Source organism: Dasypus novemcinctus, chromosome 16 (assembly GCF_030445035.2).
Source record: "Dasypus novemcinctus isolate mDasNov1 chromosome 16, mDasNov1.1.hap2, whole genome shotgun sequence".
NCBI lineage: Eukaryota > Metazoa > Chordata > Mammalia > Cingulata > Dasypodidae > Dasypus > Dasypus novemcinctus.
Window position 1 is genome coordinate 39,604,892 of NC_080688.1, and position 17,446 is coordinate 39,622,337.

The following is a 17,446-nucleotide window of genomic DNA, read 5'->3' on the forward strand; positions in this document are numbered from 1 at the left end:
TCAGTTCTTTCTATTCAGAGAAATACTGTTTAATTGGAACTTACCTCTTGATTTTATCAGTTCCAAGGAAAATCAAGATTCTTCAATGAATTTTAAAATTAATGTTAGTCACCGTATTATACTGAAAAAGTAACATTTTACAAGGAGGAATTAGTCATGTTTCTAATTCTAAGAATGTGCAGTGTTTTTTGGTTTGTTTAAATAGAACCAGATTACTGAAGTCAGAGTGGGTTTATAGTCATAAAGCTGATAAGATTAACCTATAGCAAATCTAGTTTATAACTTTAAGAAATAGTTTTCTACAACAAAATATTATTTAAAAATCTTTGGAATTACTAAAACAGAACTATTTACTAAACATAAGAGAAAAGCTCTTTACTTTTTTTTTTAAAAGATTTTTTTTAAATTTATTTCTCTCCCTTCTCCCCCGCCCCCCGCCATTGTCTGCTCTCTGTGTGCATTCACTGTGTGTTCTTCTGTGTCTGCTTGCGTTCTTGTCAGCGGCACCGGGAATTTGTCTCTTTTTGTTGTGTCATCTTGCCGCGTCAGCTCCCTGTGTGTGACCCTACTCCTGGGCAGGCTGCACTTTTTTTGCATGGGGCAGCTCTCCTTGCAGGGCACCCTCCTTGCGCATGGGGCTCCCCTATGCAGGGGACACCCTTGTGGCACAGTACTTGTTACGCGCATAAGCACTGCGCGTGGGCCAGCTCACCACACGGGTCAGGAGGCCCTGTGTCTGAACCCTGGATCTCCTATATGGTGGACAGACGCTCTATCAGTTGAGCCAAATCCACCTCTTTCTTCACTCTTCTTAATAACAGGTATCAGAGGACTCGATATAGATTTTAATTATAGTTGTGATAACTAATATATATGTATTTGTTAACATTCTCTTAGGTATTCTAAACAAAGCAAAACAGAAAATCTATAGTGCTTTGCATTTTCAAAAACACTTGTTTCCTGCTATTAAAGCTGAAGGCATCTAGTCTCAATTTTGTTGAATTATGAAATATATCTATTCAAGAGTGTATATATATATATATGGGGAGTGGGTGTAGCTCAGTGGTTGAGCACCTGCTTCATATGTACTAGGTCCTGGTTCAATCCCTGGTACCTTCTAAAAAAATTAAAAAGAAAAAGAATATATATAACAAAGGAAAAGAATATATATAATAAAGGAAAAATCCTGCATTTTTACCACCCAGTTTAGTTAATAGCCAAGTTAATTTAAGCAAGGCTGAACTGAAGATAGAGGTTTATAATTTTATCAAATTTTCAAAGCTTCTCTGTTCTGCATCCCTTTTTAATAGATGTCAATTTATTCCTTCCTCATTTATATGTGCATTACAGTTTATAGACAACTTTCAGATACATTATTTCATTTAATCTCCACAAAAACTCTATGAAGTCAGAATCATAATCCCCATTTTACAGATGAGGTGGCCGAAGCTCAGAACGGTTGACTTAACATCATGCAGCCATTAAAGAGCCAGGACTGAAATCCAGGTTTTCTCATATACTTTTTTACTATGAAAAAGTTGCAGGGAAGAAAGTATCTTAAATTCCCTAATTGTTAATAATTCATAATTACAGTGCTTTTTACCTCTCTAGAATGTTTGCATTTCAGTAGGGGATTTCTGGAAAGAGAAATGTTAATTAAGCTGAGGTTTAATCTCTTAGATATAATTTTAAGTATTATAAACCTGTAAGGGAGACACTTTAAAAAGGGCAAGTGGGGAATCTCCAGTCTCCTTGGGTCTGGGGCCCTAGGCGATTCTGGACTAATACCCTAGCCCATATTATGGGAAATTTGGGGCCGATGCCTTCTTATCCCAGCTGATATGGTGGCAGCGTCTTCTGCCTGTGCTCTACCACAGATGAGATGGTTTGGTGCCCTTCTGTCCTTGGAGAGGTTGGTTTCTCTTTGTAAATCAGGTTACTTGGTTGCCTTGTGACCCCAGCTCTCTGATGGGGTCAAGAAAAGTTATGATTTCTGTGGTTTATCTGGCTTTTACCTGTTACCAGAGCAATAATTTTTTGGTGGCTTTCTACATCCTAAGCAAGAGTACCTTTCAAGGTCTGATTTATTTAAATAAATAAAACCTTCCCTTATTCTTCCAGCTAGAATTCTTGCCCTCCTTTGAACTCCCATAGGTCTTTGTTAATACCATTATGTATGTAAACCTTGTACCTATAATATTTCTGCATCTGTTTTATCCCCTCTACCGAACTGTAAGCTATATGAGGTCATGTCTTAGTAACTTTATATCATCAACAGTGCCTAGTAACAGTGGCTTACACATAGCACAAGCTCTCAGTAAATGTACTGGATGGTTGAAAGGGCTTTGTTAAAAACTGGGTGAGAAGTCCTGAAGAGGTAGGTGCATGGTTAGGAAAATGAGGTTATTGTTTTAAGCAGAGGGAGGTAAGAGTAAATGTGACTTTTCTGTCTTTTTACAACTTTGATATTCATTTGATATGACCCAGAATTAGATCCCTTACTTGAGTTTAAAAGGATTCAGCAGCCACTCTAGATGGAGACACTCCAGGATACTGTTCTTTGGGAAGCAGCTGAACCTATGAAAATAGCTCTTCAGTTTTGACTTGAATCAAACACATTCTTGTTAAGGAAATTCTATTTCCCCAACAAATTTCATAATGCCATGAGAGAAATGCTTCCCCCAGGAAAAAATCCTTAGTAAGCAGATGTGAAAACTTTACATGAGTAACAATATGGTGATGAGACAGATGTGTAGGTGACAAGCAGAATGCTGAGTCCAGAAAATGATTTTACAGGAGTATTCCAGCTTTAGGTGTTTCTTTGTCATCACCTGCCTTGATCTTTCAAGCCTTGGGAATTTTCCTCATGCCTAAGGATTCCTTGTGTCCACACTCGGGGATGTAGAGATCACTTTCTCCTCCTCTTGCCTGGGCCAGTACAACTTTGGCTGCATTATCACATCTCGCCAGCAGGTGCTACCATTTTACATTAAAATATAGGATGTGTCCTAATGTATAAAAATTTCATAGTGATCCTTTTACCAGTTAATTAGCTTAAAATTTAGATACCCATTTTCCTAAATTGAGGAATGCTTTTATTAATGACAGCATCTATTTCAATAATAAATTATTACATTAGCTCAAGATTAGATGACTGACCAATTTGAAATCTCTTTCCTTCTCTTTTTCATTCTTTCCTCAGTTTTGTGTGGAAGTCTGGATCACCTTTTACCATGGAGGTTTTCAGCTTCCTTATTTTGAGGCAGAGTTAAGATCTCCCCACTCCACCTTTTTTGCCCCCGATAGGGCCTGGGTGTTTCCTGATGATTATTTTTGCCAGTCTGCTGTTTAAAGCTACTTATTTGTAAGGGAATCAAATGAGGGTCTTTCTGAGTGGAGAAGAACAAGAAAGTTTCAATACACACCCTAACTCACAGATATTAAAAAATAAAGCCAAGCTCTCTTGTATTTATATGTCTTGACATTTGAATGTTCAACCTATTGTTGCTTTAAGATTTTTCTTTGGAGAATATAAGCTGATTAACTTATCTGGCTATTATTTTTAGTGGAGAAATGGTCAGAAGGAATGACACATGAGAAGAAACCAGAATGTGCAAAAGAACCAGAAGGAACATCTGTAGTTTCCCAAGAACCTACACGGAAGGAAAAATCTACAGACACAGAGGAGGACAATATAGCTGGACCACTATTTAGCAACAAAACTACCCAGTTTCCATCAGTCCACGCTGAGCTCCCACAGCTTGAGGAGACAGGTGGAGCAGTTCGTGGTCCTGCTTCCAAATCATCCACCCCAAAGGTCACTACCCCACCCTCATCGCCATCTCCACCAGCTGTCTCACCAGAGTTTGCCTATGTCCCAGCTGACCCAGCTCAGTTTGCTGCCCAGATGTTAGGTAACTTATCATCTGTTCATTCTGATCAATCTGACGTTTTAATGGTGGATGTGGCAACAAGTATGCCTACTTTACCTGAGGAGGTGCTGAGCTCAGAGGCTGCTGAAGATGCTGTGGTGCCCCTTCCTCTTGTGTGTTCTGGAGAGGTGGTAGCAATGCAGGTTCTGAGCCAATCATCTGTCCATGTAGATTTAGGTTCTAAACCTAAAGACAATGAGGCTGAACCATCAAAGGCTTCCTCCTTCCCCTTGCAGGATGAACAAGAACCTCCTGCTAATGATCAAGCTCCTGAGGTCCCTTTGCAGGCTGACTTTGATGTTACAACCACCATTCATATATCATCTGTATATAATGATGAGCTTGTGACTGAAGGAGTTACTTATATCGAGCAAATACCAGAACAAATAGTTATCCCTTTTACTGATCAAGTTGCTTGTCTTAAAGGAAATGAGCAGTCACCACCAGTTAGTCCAAAACATGTAGTAAATGAGACAGCCTCAGGCATGTCTGCAAATTCTGTAGAAGTTGCACAGTTGGAGGAGAATGCAAAACACGTGTCCTCAGTACATTTGGAGGCAGAAGCACAAGTTCTGCTCTCTAGCACCTCTTTGAAAAGTCTGCACGAGGTGCCTGCACAATCCTTGCATTCAGAGGGCTCTACCCAAGCAGTAGGCTCTGAAAATTCTCTGCACCTTGCAATGGAGACCACTGCTCTAGTCCCCGACAATACTGGGCAGGATGAGTCATGGGGAAACTCTGCATCCCTGGAGAAGGTCAAACCTGTGCTCTCTGGGGAAGCTGCAAAAGCAGTGTACTCAGGTGCATCTGTAAAATCATCTAGTGGCCCCCTCCCTCCTGTTCCAGAAGGTCTTATTGAACCAGAAATCGAACCAGAAGGGGAAGCACCACCTGAACAAGGTTTGATGGAGCCAGGTAAGAAAATTAGATACTTACACAATTACAAATTACATTTCATGTGGCATCTGTATTTCAGGTAACCATCTAAGTAGGCTCATTGCAGATTGGAACAAAAGTATTTTTAATAGTTTTTTTAATGCCAAACCTATTTAAATGCTTTATTGTATGTGAGATTTTACCATCACAAGATGACTGATTTTAAAGTGACACCTGCGAAGTTTGGCCCAAAACTTTGATCATCTAGCACTTTAATGTTCTTTTGGACATATTATGTAGTGAAAAATTATTAGAGCCTGTTTCCAGGTAAAAATGTCATATTCATGTGGTCCGAATACTTCGTACTCCTATTACAAAGCTGTAATTTGGGTTGTTGTTTTGAAATTTCTCACTTGTGAATGTAAAATCATACTGCAGCATGGTATTTACAGAGGTTGTGGCATTTAGGCACCCCATCCCCCACCCCCAGGAAAAGAAGGGGGAAAAGTGAAAGAAATGGTGGTGTGTTTGACTCTGCTTTCGCATTGAGTCAGGAGAGCTCTGCACAAGATTTGGGGAGCTGGGTCAAGCATTTATTTCCTGCCTGGGAGGTTTCTGCAGCTGAGGGAGCAGCTTCATAGCTGGATGGAGAAAGGAAAGGTCAGGTTGAAACTCTGTCACACAGGGGACCAGGGAGGTAGCAGCGGCAGAGAGGAGAGCTAGGCACTTGAGCAGTGTAATGACAGTTCAGATGATTGGCTTCTTTGTAGCGGTTCCCCTGACAAGTGCCAAAATCAAGTTGCTTTCTTGGCTGCCAAACTACCACCAGTGTTTTCCTGTGACACAGACAAGATTTGACCTCCATCTCCATCTAATTATGGCATTTAGTCTGCCCATCCTCCTGCGCCTTCTAGGTCATTGCAGGAGCCCTTTCTTTAGGGATGGATGGGACATGCATGAGCCAATCCCCCCATTCCTTTTGCAGAAACTCTCTCAATTTTGACTCTTACCAAGGCCAGAAGGATAAAAGTGTTACCAAAGCAGGTGTTTAGAGAAGATCAAATTCTGTCTGGCAGTGTGATAGAGATTCTGCACAGGTGAAAAGGCAAAGGGCAGCGTTGGGATTGTAGTATGTGGGACTGGCATGACACTTGTGGCTCAAGCAGCACTTCCACACCAAGTTACTGTTTTCAAGGGCTTTACTATTTCTAAAGTAAAATAGAGTAAAAAAGGATGTTTAACAAAACTTGAGGTTCAGCTATCTATCTATTCCCTTTAAAATATGGAAGACTTGGCTTTGTACCTATTTTTTAATATGCTTGAAAAAAAGATCAATTGAAAGTATCTGAAAGCTACTGAAAACACCATCTTAATCATGTGCATAGTGCTGTTTTCTTTTCTGGGAAAAGGCTGCACCAGAGATAGATGGCCCAGTGTTCAAAAGGTAAAATTGGTACATTGCCTTCAGCAGAGCAAATCTATTCCATCAGGAACTTTTTTCTCCTAGGTCCCATCATCTGGGACTCGGTTCTCCATGACAGTACTGTGTTTATTATTCGGCAAGTCAAGCTTGACATTATAGATTCCTTGGTGTAAGTAGATGGATGACACTCCAAGACCTCTGCTTTCTTAAAGAACCCCTGTGGGACCAACCAGCCTTTAACTGCCACCCAGGACCTATAATTTCAAACTTTGCCTGAAAGCAGTGCTCTCTGGGGTTCAAGTCCTAGATGATGTGCCATTTTGTGTGTGGTGATAAACTGATGGGAGATAATAGTGCCTGAGAAGGGCCAGAGATTTATGTGAGCAAAAGATGACATTTAGTGCTGACTTTTATCAGTAAAGAAAAAAATCACTATGCAGATGCATTAACATTTTTTTCAATGCTTAACACACTCTCAATTGATTTTTTTTTGAAAAGCAGAAAGCTTGGTTGATTGTTCATTTCCTCTTTGAGGACCCTGTAGAAGCCATGTCTAAAGTTGAAGTTCCTGGAAACAGCAACTTAGAATGAGATGCTTCTTCAGCCACAACTCTAGTGTCCCTGCCACTTGCTATCACAACACTGTTCTCGTTTTTCAACTGTAGAGAATCTCTCCTTTCACATTACCAAACACAATTTAGCCCTCTCTATAGCATGCTTTATGGCACATAGTACAACTGTTTGTTTATATGTAAAAAAAAAAAAAAAAAAAAGACATTTCTGTGCATAGTGCCTGATACAGAGACCAAACCTCTAATGCCTGCAAATTTTTTTTTTTTATAGCAATAGCGGCAAGCGAAGCAGGACAACCACCACCATATTCTAACATGTGGACCCTTTATTGTCTAACTGATATGAATCAACAAAGCCGCCCATCACCGCCACCTGCACCTGGGCCTTTCCCCCAAGCAACCCTCTATTTATCTAATCCTAAGGATCCACAGTTTCTGCAGCATCCACTGAAAGTCACTTCTCCAACTTATGTGATGATGGACGACACCAAGAAGACCAGTGCCCCACCTTTTATTTTAGTAGGCTCAAATGTTCAGGAAGCGCAGGATTGGAAAGCTCTTCCTGGACATGCTGTTGTTTCACAGTCAGATACCTTGAAGAGATATGCTGCAGTGCAAGTACCCATTGCTGTTCCTGCAGATCAGAAATTCCAGAAACATACCCCAAATCCCCAAAATCCTAGTTCTCCTACAAGTGGACAAGATGTCCCCAGGCCACAGAGCCCAGTTTTTCTTTCTGTTGCTTTCCCAGTAGAAGATGTAGCCAAAAAAAGTTCAGGATCTGGTGACAAACGTACTCCCTTTGGAAGTTACGGTATTGCTGGAGAAATAACCGTGACTACTGCCCATGTTCGCAGAGCTGAAACTTAAAACTCGGTAGGTAAAATTTCCTACCATAATATGGGGGCTTTAACATTTAAGTTTTCAGCTTTTTGACTTATTGACATGAAGATGGAAATATTTTTAAAATATTAAATTGAACTGAGATACTATGCAGTAAGTTGGGGTACTCTAAATGATGTGGTTTTTGTCTCAACTTCTTTATCACTAAATTACTAATACACAGCAGGTGTACTCCACCGTAATGACTCACACCAAGGATTTTGTATCTGTCAACTCATTCACCTTTGAATAATCTGTTCTGTGTCTAGCTCCACAGCAGATGCTAAGAGGGGATGGATTTAAAAACAACAATAACAACAAAGACATAGTATTATGTAGAAATCTTATAATCTAACTGGCATGTTTAAGGAGTGGGGAAGAGCAGAGGAGACAGAAAAGCTGAGAACAATTGGAGACCAAGATAAGAGGCAGTAACCAAGCAATGTAGTAAGTCTGTACAAGAATGGACAGGTTGGGATCATATTGAAGAGCCAAAGCGGTAAGAGGAATTGTAGTTAAGGCAATTTCATCGTTCACAAATCATTTTTAAATTTTTTTCATCCAACAAGTACTTAATGCCAGCCCTCCCCACTAACATGTAGAGTGAACAAAATACAGAACTTATATCCTATTGGGGAAGACAGACAAAAAAGTAAATTACAACATGTGAAGTATTATGAAGAAAACTACCAGGCGCTCCTTTAATAGTTACTATTAGGGTGTTCGAGTATGTTCCCATTAAGGAGGTTTAAACTGATACCTGTGTATGAGAAGGAGCTGGCCTTGAGAAGAGCCCACAGAAAGAATGCTATAGCAGAGAAGAGCATGGTGATTCAAGAACCAAAGATAGCCAGGAGACTGGCAGGGAGCACCTGGGGGAGTGTATCTGTGATGAAGTTGGGAGAGGTTAATAGAGGACCATATAACTTAGCACTACTGTATACCAAGGAGAGAGATTTGGACTTAAAGTCAGTGGAATCAGTCATAGTAATTAAAGTTCAAAGGAATCAGTCAGATTTTTATTAGATCCCTCTGGTTGCTATGTGGAAAAAGGGATAGAAGTCAGAGGGAGCTTAATAGAGGAAGTGGGGAGACAAGTGTTATATAAACACAGCCCAAGGAGTTCAGTCAATTAGAACAATCTGCTAGAATTTCAAGCTGAATATCTGAGGGATGGACAAAAGCGAGAATCATTCATAGGCAGGTTCAAAGCACTACCATGGCTATATTTAAAAACTGACAGCTCTCAGTTCCTAAAATATCTTAGGGCTAAGTGAATTAGGCCATCCCCATATAATAAACTTCTTATTGTTCCCCTTGATAGACTTTCAGCAAAATTGTCAAAATGGTTGTTGTCAGCATGAAATGCTAGGATATTTTAGTATAAAAGCACAGGTACCTCATCAGATTAGTTAAGAGCTTAGTAAAACATAGAAGATGGCATGTAGACATTGGAGTTATGATCTTCCACTCATTTCACATGTTCAGTTTCAATGATTAAAAGTGTTTACATTATTCCTAACAGATGCTGAAAAATGACGCTGTTTGAGTCGACATTCAAGGTGGAGTCTGCCACCAAGCGTAATATATCAATAAACATGCAAGCATAAGACCTTGTAATCTTGCTTATTTTTCATGTAATTTAGAGCGTATACAAATAACCAAACACAAAAGGCCTTAAACCTTTTCAGATGTGTGAAGCAACTGCATTTTCCAACTCTTACGTATACGTTTTAAACTTAAAAAAAAAATCATTCCTACATTTTAACAGATCTAGTCAAGTTTTCTAGCCAAGTATTCCTAATTTACAGTTCTGTTCGGTGTCACACCAAATGAATACAGAAGCACCACTCTATAAAACTGCATTTTTGGGAAGCGGACTTGGCCCAGTGGTTAGGGCATCCATCTACCACATGGGAGGTCCGCGGTTCAAACCCTGGGCCTCCTTGACCCGTGTGGAGCTGGCCCGTGCACAATGCTGATGCGCTCAAGGAGTGCCCTGCCATGCAGGGGACAGTGTCCCCCACGTAGGGGAGCCCCATGCGCAAGGAGTGTGCCCCCTAAGTGGAGCTGCCCAGCGCGAGAGAAAGTGCAGCCTGCCCAGGAATGGCGTCGCACACACGGAGAGCTGACGCAGCAAGATGACGCAACAAAAAGTCTCAGATTCCCAGTGCTGCTGACAACAGAAGAGGACAGAGCAAGAAGACACACAGAGCAAATAGACACAGAGAACAGACAACTGGGGTCGGGGGGAAAGAGGGGAGAGACAAAATTTAAAAATAATAAATCTTTAAAAACAAAACAAAACTGCATTTACCCACAGTGTATGCTAGATGGCTGGTTATCTCTGGCTATCTCTTTGGACCCTGGGGATGACTAACCAAAAGGATCTCTCTTGATAACACAGGACAGTATTAAATGGCAACATAAGTATATCTGAATTTTTAAAAGAAACCACACTTTTTAAACATTCTAAAGCCTTTATTTAGCATCAGGTAAATATTTCATTATAACATTTGTTAACTTCAAGACAGCAATTAAAATAATTTACTGACAGTGACCTAAGGCCCCTTGGAACAATATCTCAGTCTGGGGTTTTTGTGGGAGGATAAATACCAAAAGATTAATGTACCCCAATTAAAGGGGCAAAGCTACTGTACAGTAGGTCTCCATACATATTTTAAGTACACAGGTGCCTTGCAAACTTGAAATGTACAAGACCTCCTTTTACATGGTTTGATATTTATAATACATGAGTGAACTTAATTTCTCTGCTGGCACTTGGCCACTGGAAGTTGAAGCATTTAAAAAGATTTGTTGTTATAATGATTAAAATCTATATTTCTAGGGCATTTTTGTGAATTGCTAGATTTTATATTTTTTCAATTCAAACTTGTACGATTTTAAACATCTTGTAACTCTAAATACACTGATAATAGGAAATTGTGAAAGTAAACTCACAGCACTAATATAAGCAAACAAAATACCTCTTTCAGTTTAATTTAGAAGTTTCAAAACAGGAATACCTATTGTGAATATTCAGGATTTTTTTTGTATGTAGAGGTAAGGGATAAAATTAAGAGGATTAGTATGAAGAAAAGCCATCTTATCTATGTAATCTTTATAAAATGGCATATAACCTACATTTGAGCACATAAACATTGTACAGAATTTTATACATTTCAAAGTTACATCTAAGATATTCAAGCATGACAGCATAAAAATATTCAAAATAACTTGATTTGGGATTACTACAGAATTCCATAGAGTTAAAGTTACATTTAGGTATAAACCTTCAGTAAATATGGCAACAGCAACCATAAAAAGCATATCCCCCAGCAGTTTCTCTTACCTCTATATAAAACAGTATTCCAAATAAGTATGTTTGGATAGCAAAATATCCGATTTTCCTAAGACTTTCATCACCAATATCACCTTACGCCCTACTTTGTTGGGTGAAACAAGTTACCTCATAAGTGGGCTTTTTTTTTTCAAGATGAGTAAAAACCAAGAAAAAAATTAAAAAGAGGTTTAAGACTTATTTGTAGATTAGCCAAACACCCTGACTTGTCTGCATTTTAATAAATGTCAGGCAAATTGAAGTAGTTTCTGTCCCAGTAGCTGCCCGAGTAAAGCCAGTCCTGGGCTCCGTTGTAGGGATTAGGACCTTGATGGAACCACCTGTTTCAAGAGAAAGGACAAGATTTATGAGGGAAACTGTTTGAAAGCAGTCTGCAGCTGCTGGTTCACTGGCTGGTGATGGTTTTCCCTTTTGCTGCAATTCCCTTAGTTCTGTGAGTTGTAGAGAGGTTTCCAAAGAGACTCTGAAGAAGTGACACTGTTTTCACTTTAGGGAGCATGTACACAGAATAATATTCCAAAGGAGTAATGATACCATGCAAAGATTTATGTATTTTCTACAGTATTTAGCAATACTACTTCAACAGAAGTTGGAGCATCTGTCTTGTAGGGCTGTTAAAGACTAATAATTCACTCATTTCTAGGCCTACTCCTCCTCTTCCCCAAAGGATAAGGAAACTAACTTTCACAACATACCTAAGTAATGCCCCCAACTCTTAAAGCTCCATTTCACAAGTGAGCAGCTGAGTGTGAGAGAAGTTATCATGACCCAACTAGTGTTATCAAACTTAGGTCTAATTTCAAAGACCATGGTATTTCCAATACACTCTGCTACACATAATCACTGACATTAGTCCACTGTAGATCTTTCCAGGCCTCAATTTTCTCAAGGCTAATACAGTTTCTTAAATTGCAACTAGCTTTTAACATCCTAATCTGTCCTTTGTCATTCTTGAAAGAGCTACCCTAATTATTTTCTTGTTCTTTAAAAGACATGTCACATTTCTCAGTGTCTCAGCTTTCTTAAAATAATGGAAATGCAAAATTACTTGCTCAAAAGTTTTGCAATTATATTTCTAAATGTAATTTTTTGGAGTAACATTTGTAAAAAATAGTTTTATATGTTGCAATTCCTTCCTTAAATAACGTGTTTCTAAAGATATTTAACAAAGTGCTCTACACAACAATAAAAACCCTAAGAAAAAATTGTTCCATACTATGCTAATTCCTTGGTTCATAGAGTAAAGGCACATTAAAATTAATTTTCTAGATTATTATATAAATTCTTTTGGCATCTGAGATTTTTTTCCTAATTAAAATTTTAAAGTCTACTTTAAATGATCAAGATATAGGTTATTTAGACTTTGGTTACCCTAGAAATTTTCAGGAGCCATTATATGATCAAAGTCATAGAATTTGGTCTATTGTGAAAAACACAGATGTACTACTTTGGGTCTCAAAAATCCACGTAGTAAAAACACTTTCACAGTCAGGCTTAGCAAAGTCAAACACTTCAGAAAAGCAGACAAATCAAAATCAAAGTAAAATGAAAAAAAAAAAATCAAGGTAATATATATCAAAACAGTCAAAACCAGGGTCCTGTGCCATAGAGTTACTTCCATTTAAAATGGAGAGCAGGTAAATGTCAAAGTGGCCAAAAGACATTTCACAGAATGATATATTTACGTGCAAAGGACATTTTCTTGTTCACATGTAAGCAAACTTCTCTAAAGCCCATGTCTGGAAGTCTACCTTTGGGAATCACCTGTACTTGGAGAAAGTTTAGTCAGAGCATTACATTAACAATGTGCACCTCTGGAGTTAATGGTCAGACATAAAGGATTAGAGTTTCTTTTAACCTCTAGATCTCCTAGATTTGAGCACTCATGAAGCTGCTTTTCTTCTCTCACCACCACCACCCACACACACAAAAAATCCACTTGAATTTTTTTTCCTGAAGACAATTTTAGGAAAAGTGATGGCAATAGGAAAAAGAAGGGAAAGATTTCTGCTACCTTTTATTCATATATGAGTCTACAGAGTCCATGGATCTATATCAGTGAAACAACACCATATGAATATTAGTTCTGCACAATACTTATATTGTTGGGGGAGACGAAGACACCACTTTTGTTTTTTGCCTCATCACCCTCCTCCCCTCTTCAACTAAAACCTGTGTCTTTCACCAGTGCTCCTCCTTCCTCCCCACAGCCCACCTATTAAATTTGAAAGTCTGTGGTCTCCTCTACGGAAATAGGTCAGGATAACAAGCAACCATTTTCATAAACAGAGAGCCATAAGTGACAGCCTGAAAGACTGTAGCCTTAACTCTTTTCAAGTGAGTGAAATACCACATTTTAGTGTGGTAGAACTTGCAAAAGATGAAAAGTTTCTGGTTTGATTTCTATGAAGGCTAGTTAACGCTACTCTAAGAAAGAAAATACTCCCTAACAAAACTGCCCCCGTTCCTACTCCTACTAAACTAAGCCAAACTATTCAAAAATGCATTATCAGTCATGAAAAGAACCAAGTCATTGAATATGTAATCTCGTTACAACCACTGGAAAAGAGCTCAAAGCACATATTCTGTTGACAGGAGGGCCAGTAGGATCATTTTAAAGATGTGTATGTTCATAAAGGAATTCCTGATGCTAAAAGACAACTGTAGGGGAGCGGATGTAGCTCAAGTGGTTGAGCACCTGCTTCCCATGTATGAGGTCCTGGGTTCAATCCCCAATACCTCCCAAAAACACACTTGAGAAAAACCAACTGTCATTGGGAAGTGGATGTAGCTCAGTGGTTGAGCACCTGCTCCCCATGTACAAGGTCCTGGGTTCAATCCCCAGCATCTTCTAAAAAAATTTTTAAAAGACAACTCTAGGAGTAGACATGTTAAAGCTCATAAACATGGCTTCTAGTTTTTATTTTCAGGCAAAACTCTTTGTTTTCTTGAATGCTAAGACTTTATCTCACAGCAAAAGTATCTAGTAGATTTTTTTGCTTACATTGTATAACGGAAAATGTGACAGAAAAACAAAGGAGTTAATAATTAGAAATATAGTACAAAAGCAGGTTTTTCTGCAAAACAGATAAGAAATAATAATAAAATGTATCAAATCTTTTCAGAAATGATCACAGTTAAAGCAGTGTGCCTTGTCTGAAGGACTGATGAATGTGGAGGTTCTAATTCATCAGTACTATAGCTTACTCTTCATGTATCCTTGAACAAGTCCCCTAAATGAAATACACTATCATTTGGTTTCCTCCCCTACAATGATGCTCTTTCCAGACCGGCTGGAGTTCTAGGGATGGGCCTGCGTATGTGCAGGTGGGGAGAAGATGAGTGCCAAGACCAGCCCCTCAGCCCTCTTCCAACCACAGCAGCTCTGTTCCAGGGCTTCTAAATTTGGGGATTCCTTATGCATTCACATTTGGAAAAATGATTTTGATGCTAACAAAAAGTCCAAAAACCCTTAGAGCAGATGATATCTAAGGTCATTTCTAGTTCTAATTGTTATTCTGTAAGATGTAAAGGGCCACCAAATAATATCTATTGGAATGCTGGCAAAATTATTCCCAGACTGGCTCTAAAATGTATCTTACAGCTTTTAATTATGGTTTCTATTAGTTGATACAAATACAGAAAATGATTTTATTCTATTCCAATTTACAAGTGATTTTATTCCTCAAGTGACCCCTTAGTAGCTCCCTGATCTTTTAAAGACAAAACTTCAAACTTATAAAATTTCCAAATCTAACCGTCCAGTTTCTACTTCTGAACAGAATTTATATTACTTGATACAAATCACATTTCCATTACATGTCAAATCCATTGTCTTCACAAGAGTAAAGGCACTGTCTACATATCATTTATATATGATGTATGAATAAGCAAATAGCATGTAAATTATCACATTGCCTGGATATAGGTATATAATGTATATAAGCAAATGGCCCTGTAAAGTAGTCACTTTCCATGCCAAGATGTGCTCCTTGGATTTTACTTTCCCTCTTAAACAGGGACAGGGTAGGGCTTTGCTGGATAAGGAAGAAAGTAAGTTTGCTTAAATGACATTTACCTGTGATAACTATGTGGGAATATTTTAACCTTAATTCCCAAATAGCCACTTTTCCTGTCACACAGGCAGCTCTTTCAGCTTAAAACCTTAGAATAAGTCAGTGGAAACACGTTTTCTCTTAGGCCTGGGGGACAACTAGGAAGGGCCACATGAGACAGGCTCCTGCCTTACTCTATAGCTGCCTGACAGCCTGGCCACGTCAGCATACAGTGCCCTGCCTGAGGGTGGCCCAGCCCCTACTCAGAAAAATATCACCCACCTTGTTTTCCAGTCCTCTTCTGACTTGGACCGGTTTTTGCGGGCTGCTCTTTGTTTTTCCTCAAGTCGTTTTTTTTCTTCACTAGCTTGATCTAAAATAAGAATATTGATGAAAAACATTTATTCCATATGTAGACCAAGCCGGGCACAGCACTAAGCACGAGGCCTCTGTAGAGAAGCACCATCCATCTGTACCGGCATCATCTCCATTTTACTGGAACACAACCTAGCCAGAGGCAGAGCTTTTAAGACCCAGTCATCTCTTTTACAGCCATGCCCTTAACAAAAAGAACCTACTATTCCCTCCACTCCATCCCCCCCACCCCCCACCTCCCCCCGTTGTCTACTCTCTGTGTCCATTTGCTGTGTGTTCTTCTGTGACTGCTTCTATCCTTATCAGCGGCACCAGGAATCTGTGTTTCTTTTTGTTGTGTCATCTTGCTGTGTCAGCTCTCTGTGTGTGTGGCGCCATTCCTTGGCAGGCTGCATTTTCCTGCGCACTGGGTGGCTCTCCTTACGGGGCGCACTCCTTGCACATGGGGCTCCCCTATGCGGGGGACACCCCTGCGTGGCATGGCACTCCTTGCACGCATCAGCACTGCGCATAGGCCAGCTCCACATGGGCCAAGGAGGCCCCAGGTTTGACCTCCCATGTGGTAGACGGACGCCCTATCCACTGGGCCAAGTTCGCTTACCAGAACTTACTTATTCTTAAGGCCAAAAGAGTATATTAACATTCAATGAAAAATTGGGTGGAAAAATTGAATACATGTGAAGTTATTCTAAATTGTTGGTGAGACCTCAAGAGCTCCTTCAGACTCCATTAATAAGAAATTAAAACAATTTCCCAAAATATTTGTGGACTGTCTCACTGATAATTTGGAGAAAGAAATCTGAGTATTCAGTTAGAACAGGGTTTCTAGCCTTGAGTATTCCTGACATTGGTCACTGGGTCTCGGTTATGGGGGCCACTGTGTGCACTATACCATGTTTAGTAGCATCTCTGCTTTCTACCCAGGACGTGCCAGTAGCACCTCCCCACATGTGACAACCCAAGTCTCCAGACATTGCCAAATGTCCCCTGGGAGAGAAACTAGCCCCCCACTGAAAACCACCGAGGTAGAAGAATGGAACAGTTAGAAGAAATGCAATACTATTAAGATATGGCTATAATTAATCAAAGGAGGGCATCTTCTTTTTTGAAGTACAAGGCCCACAAAGTGTGATACTTAAATTTGCAAATATACAGTGAGATAACTAGTCAGAATATGCATTAGAGTTGATAAACATGGTATTGTTTTCTCAAATTTCCCTGACATTTAAGATTTGCCTTTTCTCTATATAGTTTATTAAATTATCAAATTTTCAAATTACAAAACAAAGTTACCAAATTTTACTTGAAAAATCTGAGACTAAAAACACTAGAACTCCAATGACTCTAGTAATCAAAAGAAGTAAAACAAACCATCATCCCCAAAGAAATTAACATAGACTGGTAGCATCATCAGATGCTAATTACCTATTTCTCCATTTTCCATGGCTCTTATGTCAGGTCGTAACCTGCAGTCTGTTTTAGGAATTACACTTTCCATTTCCTTGTCTACTTCATTTAAAACCATTGCAAAGCTAGTAAAATTATACATCTGAAAAGAAGCAAAATGATCAAATGAGCATATACCAAAGCATAAATGAAAAGCCCTGAATGTAGAATACGTTTGCCAATGACTCCTAGCCACCCCTTTCTTGGGTAAGATGGCCAGGCTCTCCCATCACATATCTAAATATTTTCACCTAAGTCTAGACACCTGTGGGCACCTGTCTCAAAGTAGACCTCACAGAACCATAAACAAAATCAACATTCTTTTCCCTTCATTAAAAATCATTACTTGCTGGGTCTGGGGGCCTTTTACTGAATAGGTCGCATCATTTTGCATTCAACTAGGGCCAGTCATACCCTGGATCCCAGTACAAATTAAGCCCCACGCAGACATCAAGAGGGAGGGCCAGCACGAATGGCCTAGGCCTCGGGGTGACAAAGGGCAGCAGATAGACGGTAAGCCAGAA

The 17,446-nt window shown here is 39.4% G+C and overlaps 2 protein-coding genes across 7 annotated transcripts in view; one reads left to right on the forward strand and one right to left on the reverse strand.

The window, feature by feature from the left end:
* The window catches only part of CABYR (calcium binding tyrosine phosphorylation regulated), a 46,715-nt gene that overhangs the window by 8,294 nt on the left and 20,975 nt on the right, over positions 1–17,446 (forward strand). For 3 of the 5 annotated variants that reach the window (XM_023590732.3, XM_004465134.5, XM_071208500.1), the window contains 3 exons: positions 3,567–4,847; positions 7,075–7,679; positions 9,211–9,305. In XM_023590732.3, coding sequence (XP_023446500.2) covers positions 3,567–4,847; positions 7,075–7,673 — 1,880 coding nt within the window. In that variant the 3' untranslated portion in view covers positions 7,674–7,679; positions 9,211–9,305. Of the gene's footprint in view, positions 1–3,566; positions 4,848–7,074; positions 7,680–9,210; positions 9,306–17,446 lie in introns of those variants that run through there. The other 2 variants (XM_071208502.1, XM_071208501.1) reach the window with 2 other exon arrangements.
* The window catches only part of OSBPL1A (oxysterol binding protein like 1A), a 238,509-nt gene continuing 231,208 nt past the window's right edge, over positions 10,146–17,446 (reverse strand). For both annotated transcript variants that reach the window (XM_058277558.1, XM_058277559.2), the window contains 3 exons: positions 16,902–17,025; positions 15,384–15,474; positions 10,146–11,366 (listed from right to left, as the gene is read on the reverse strand). In XM_058277558.1, the coding sequence (XP_058133541.1) occupies positions 11,264–11,366; positions 15,384–15,474; positions 16,902–17,025 (318 nt within the window). In that variant the 3' untranslated portion in view covers positions 10,146–11,263. The remainder of the gene's footprint in view (positions 11,367–15,383; positions 15,475–16,901; positions 17,026–17,446) is intronic.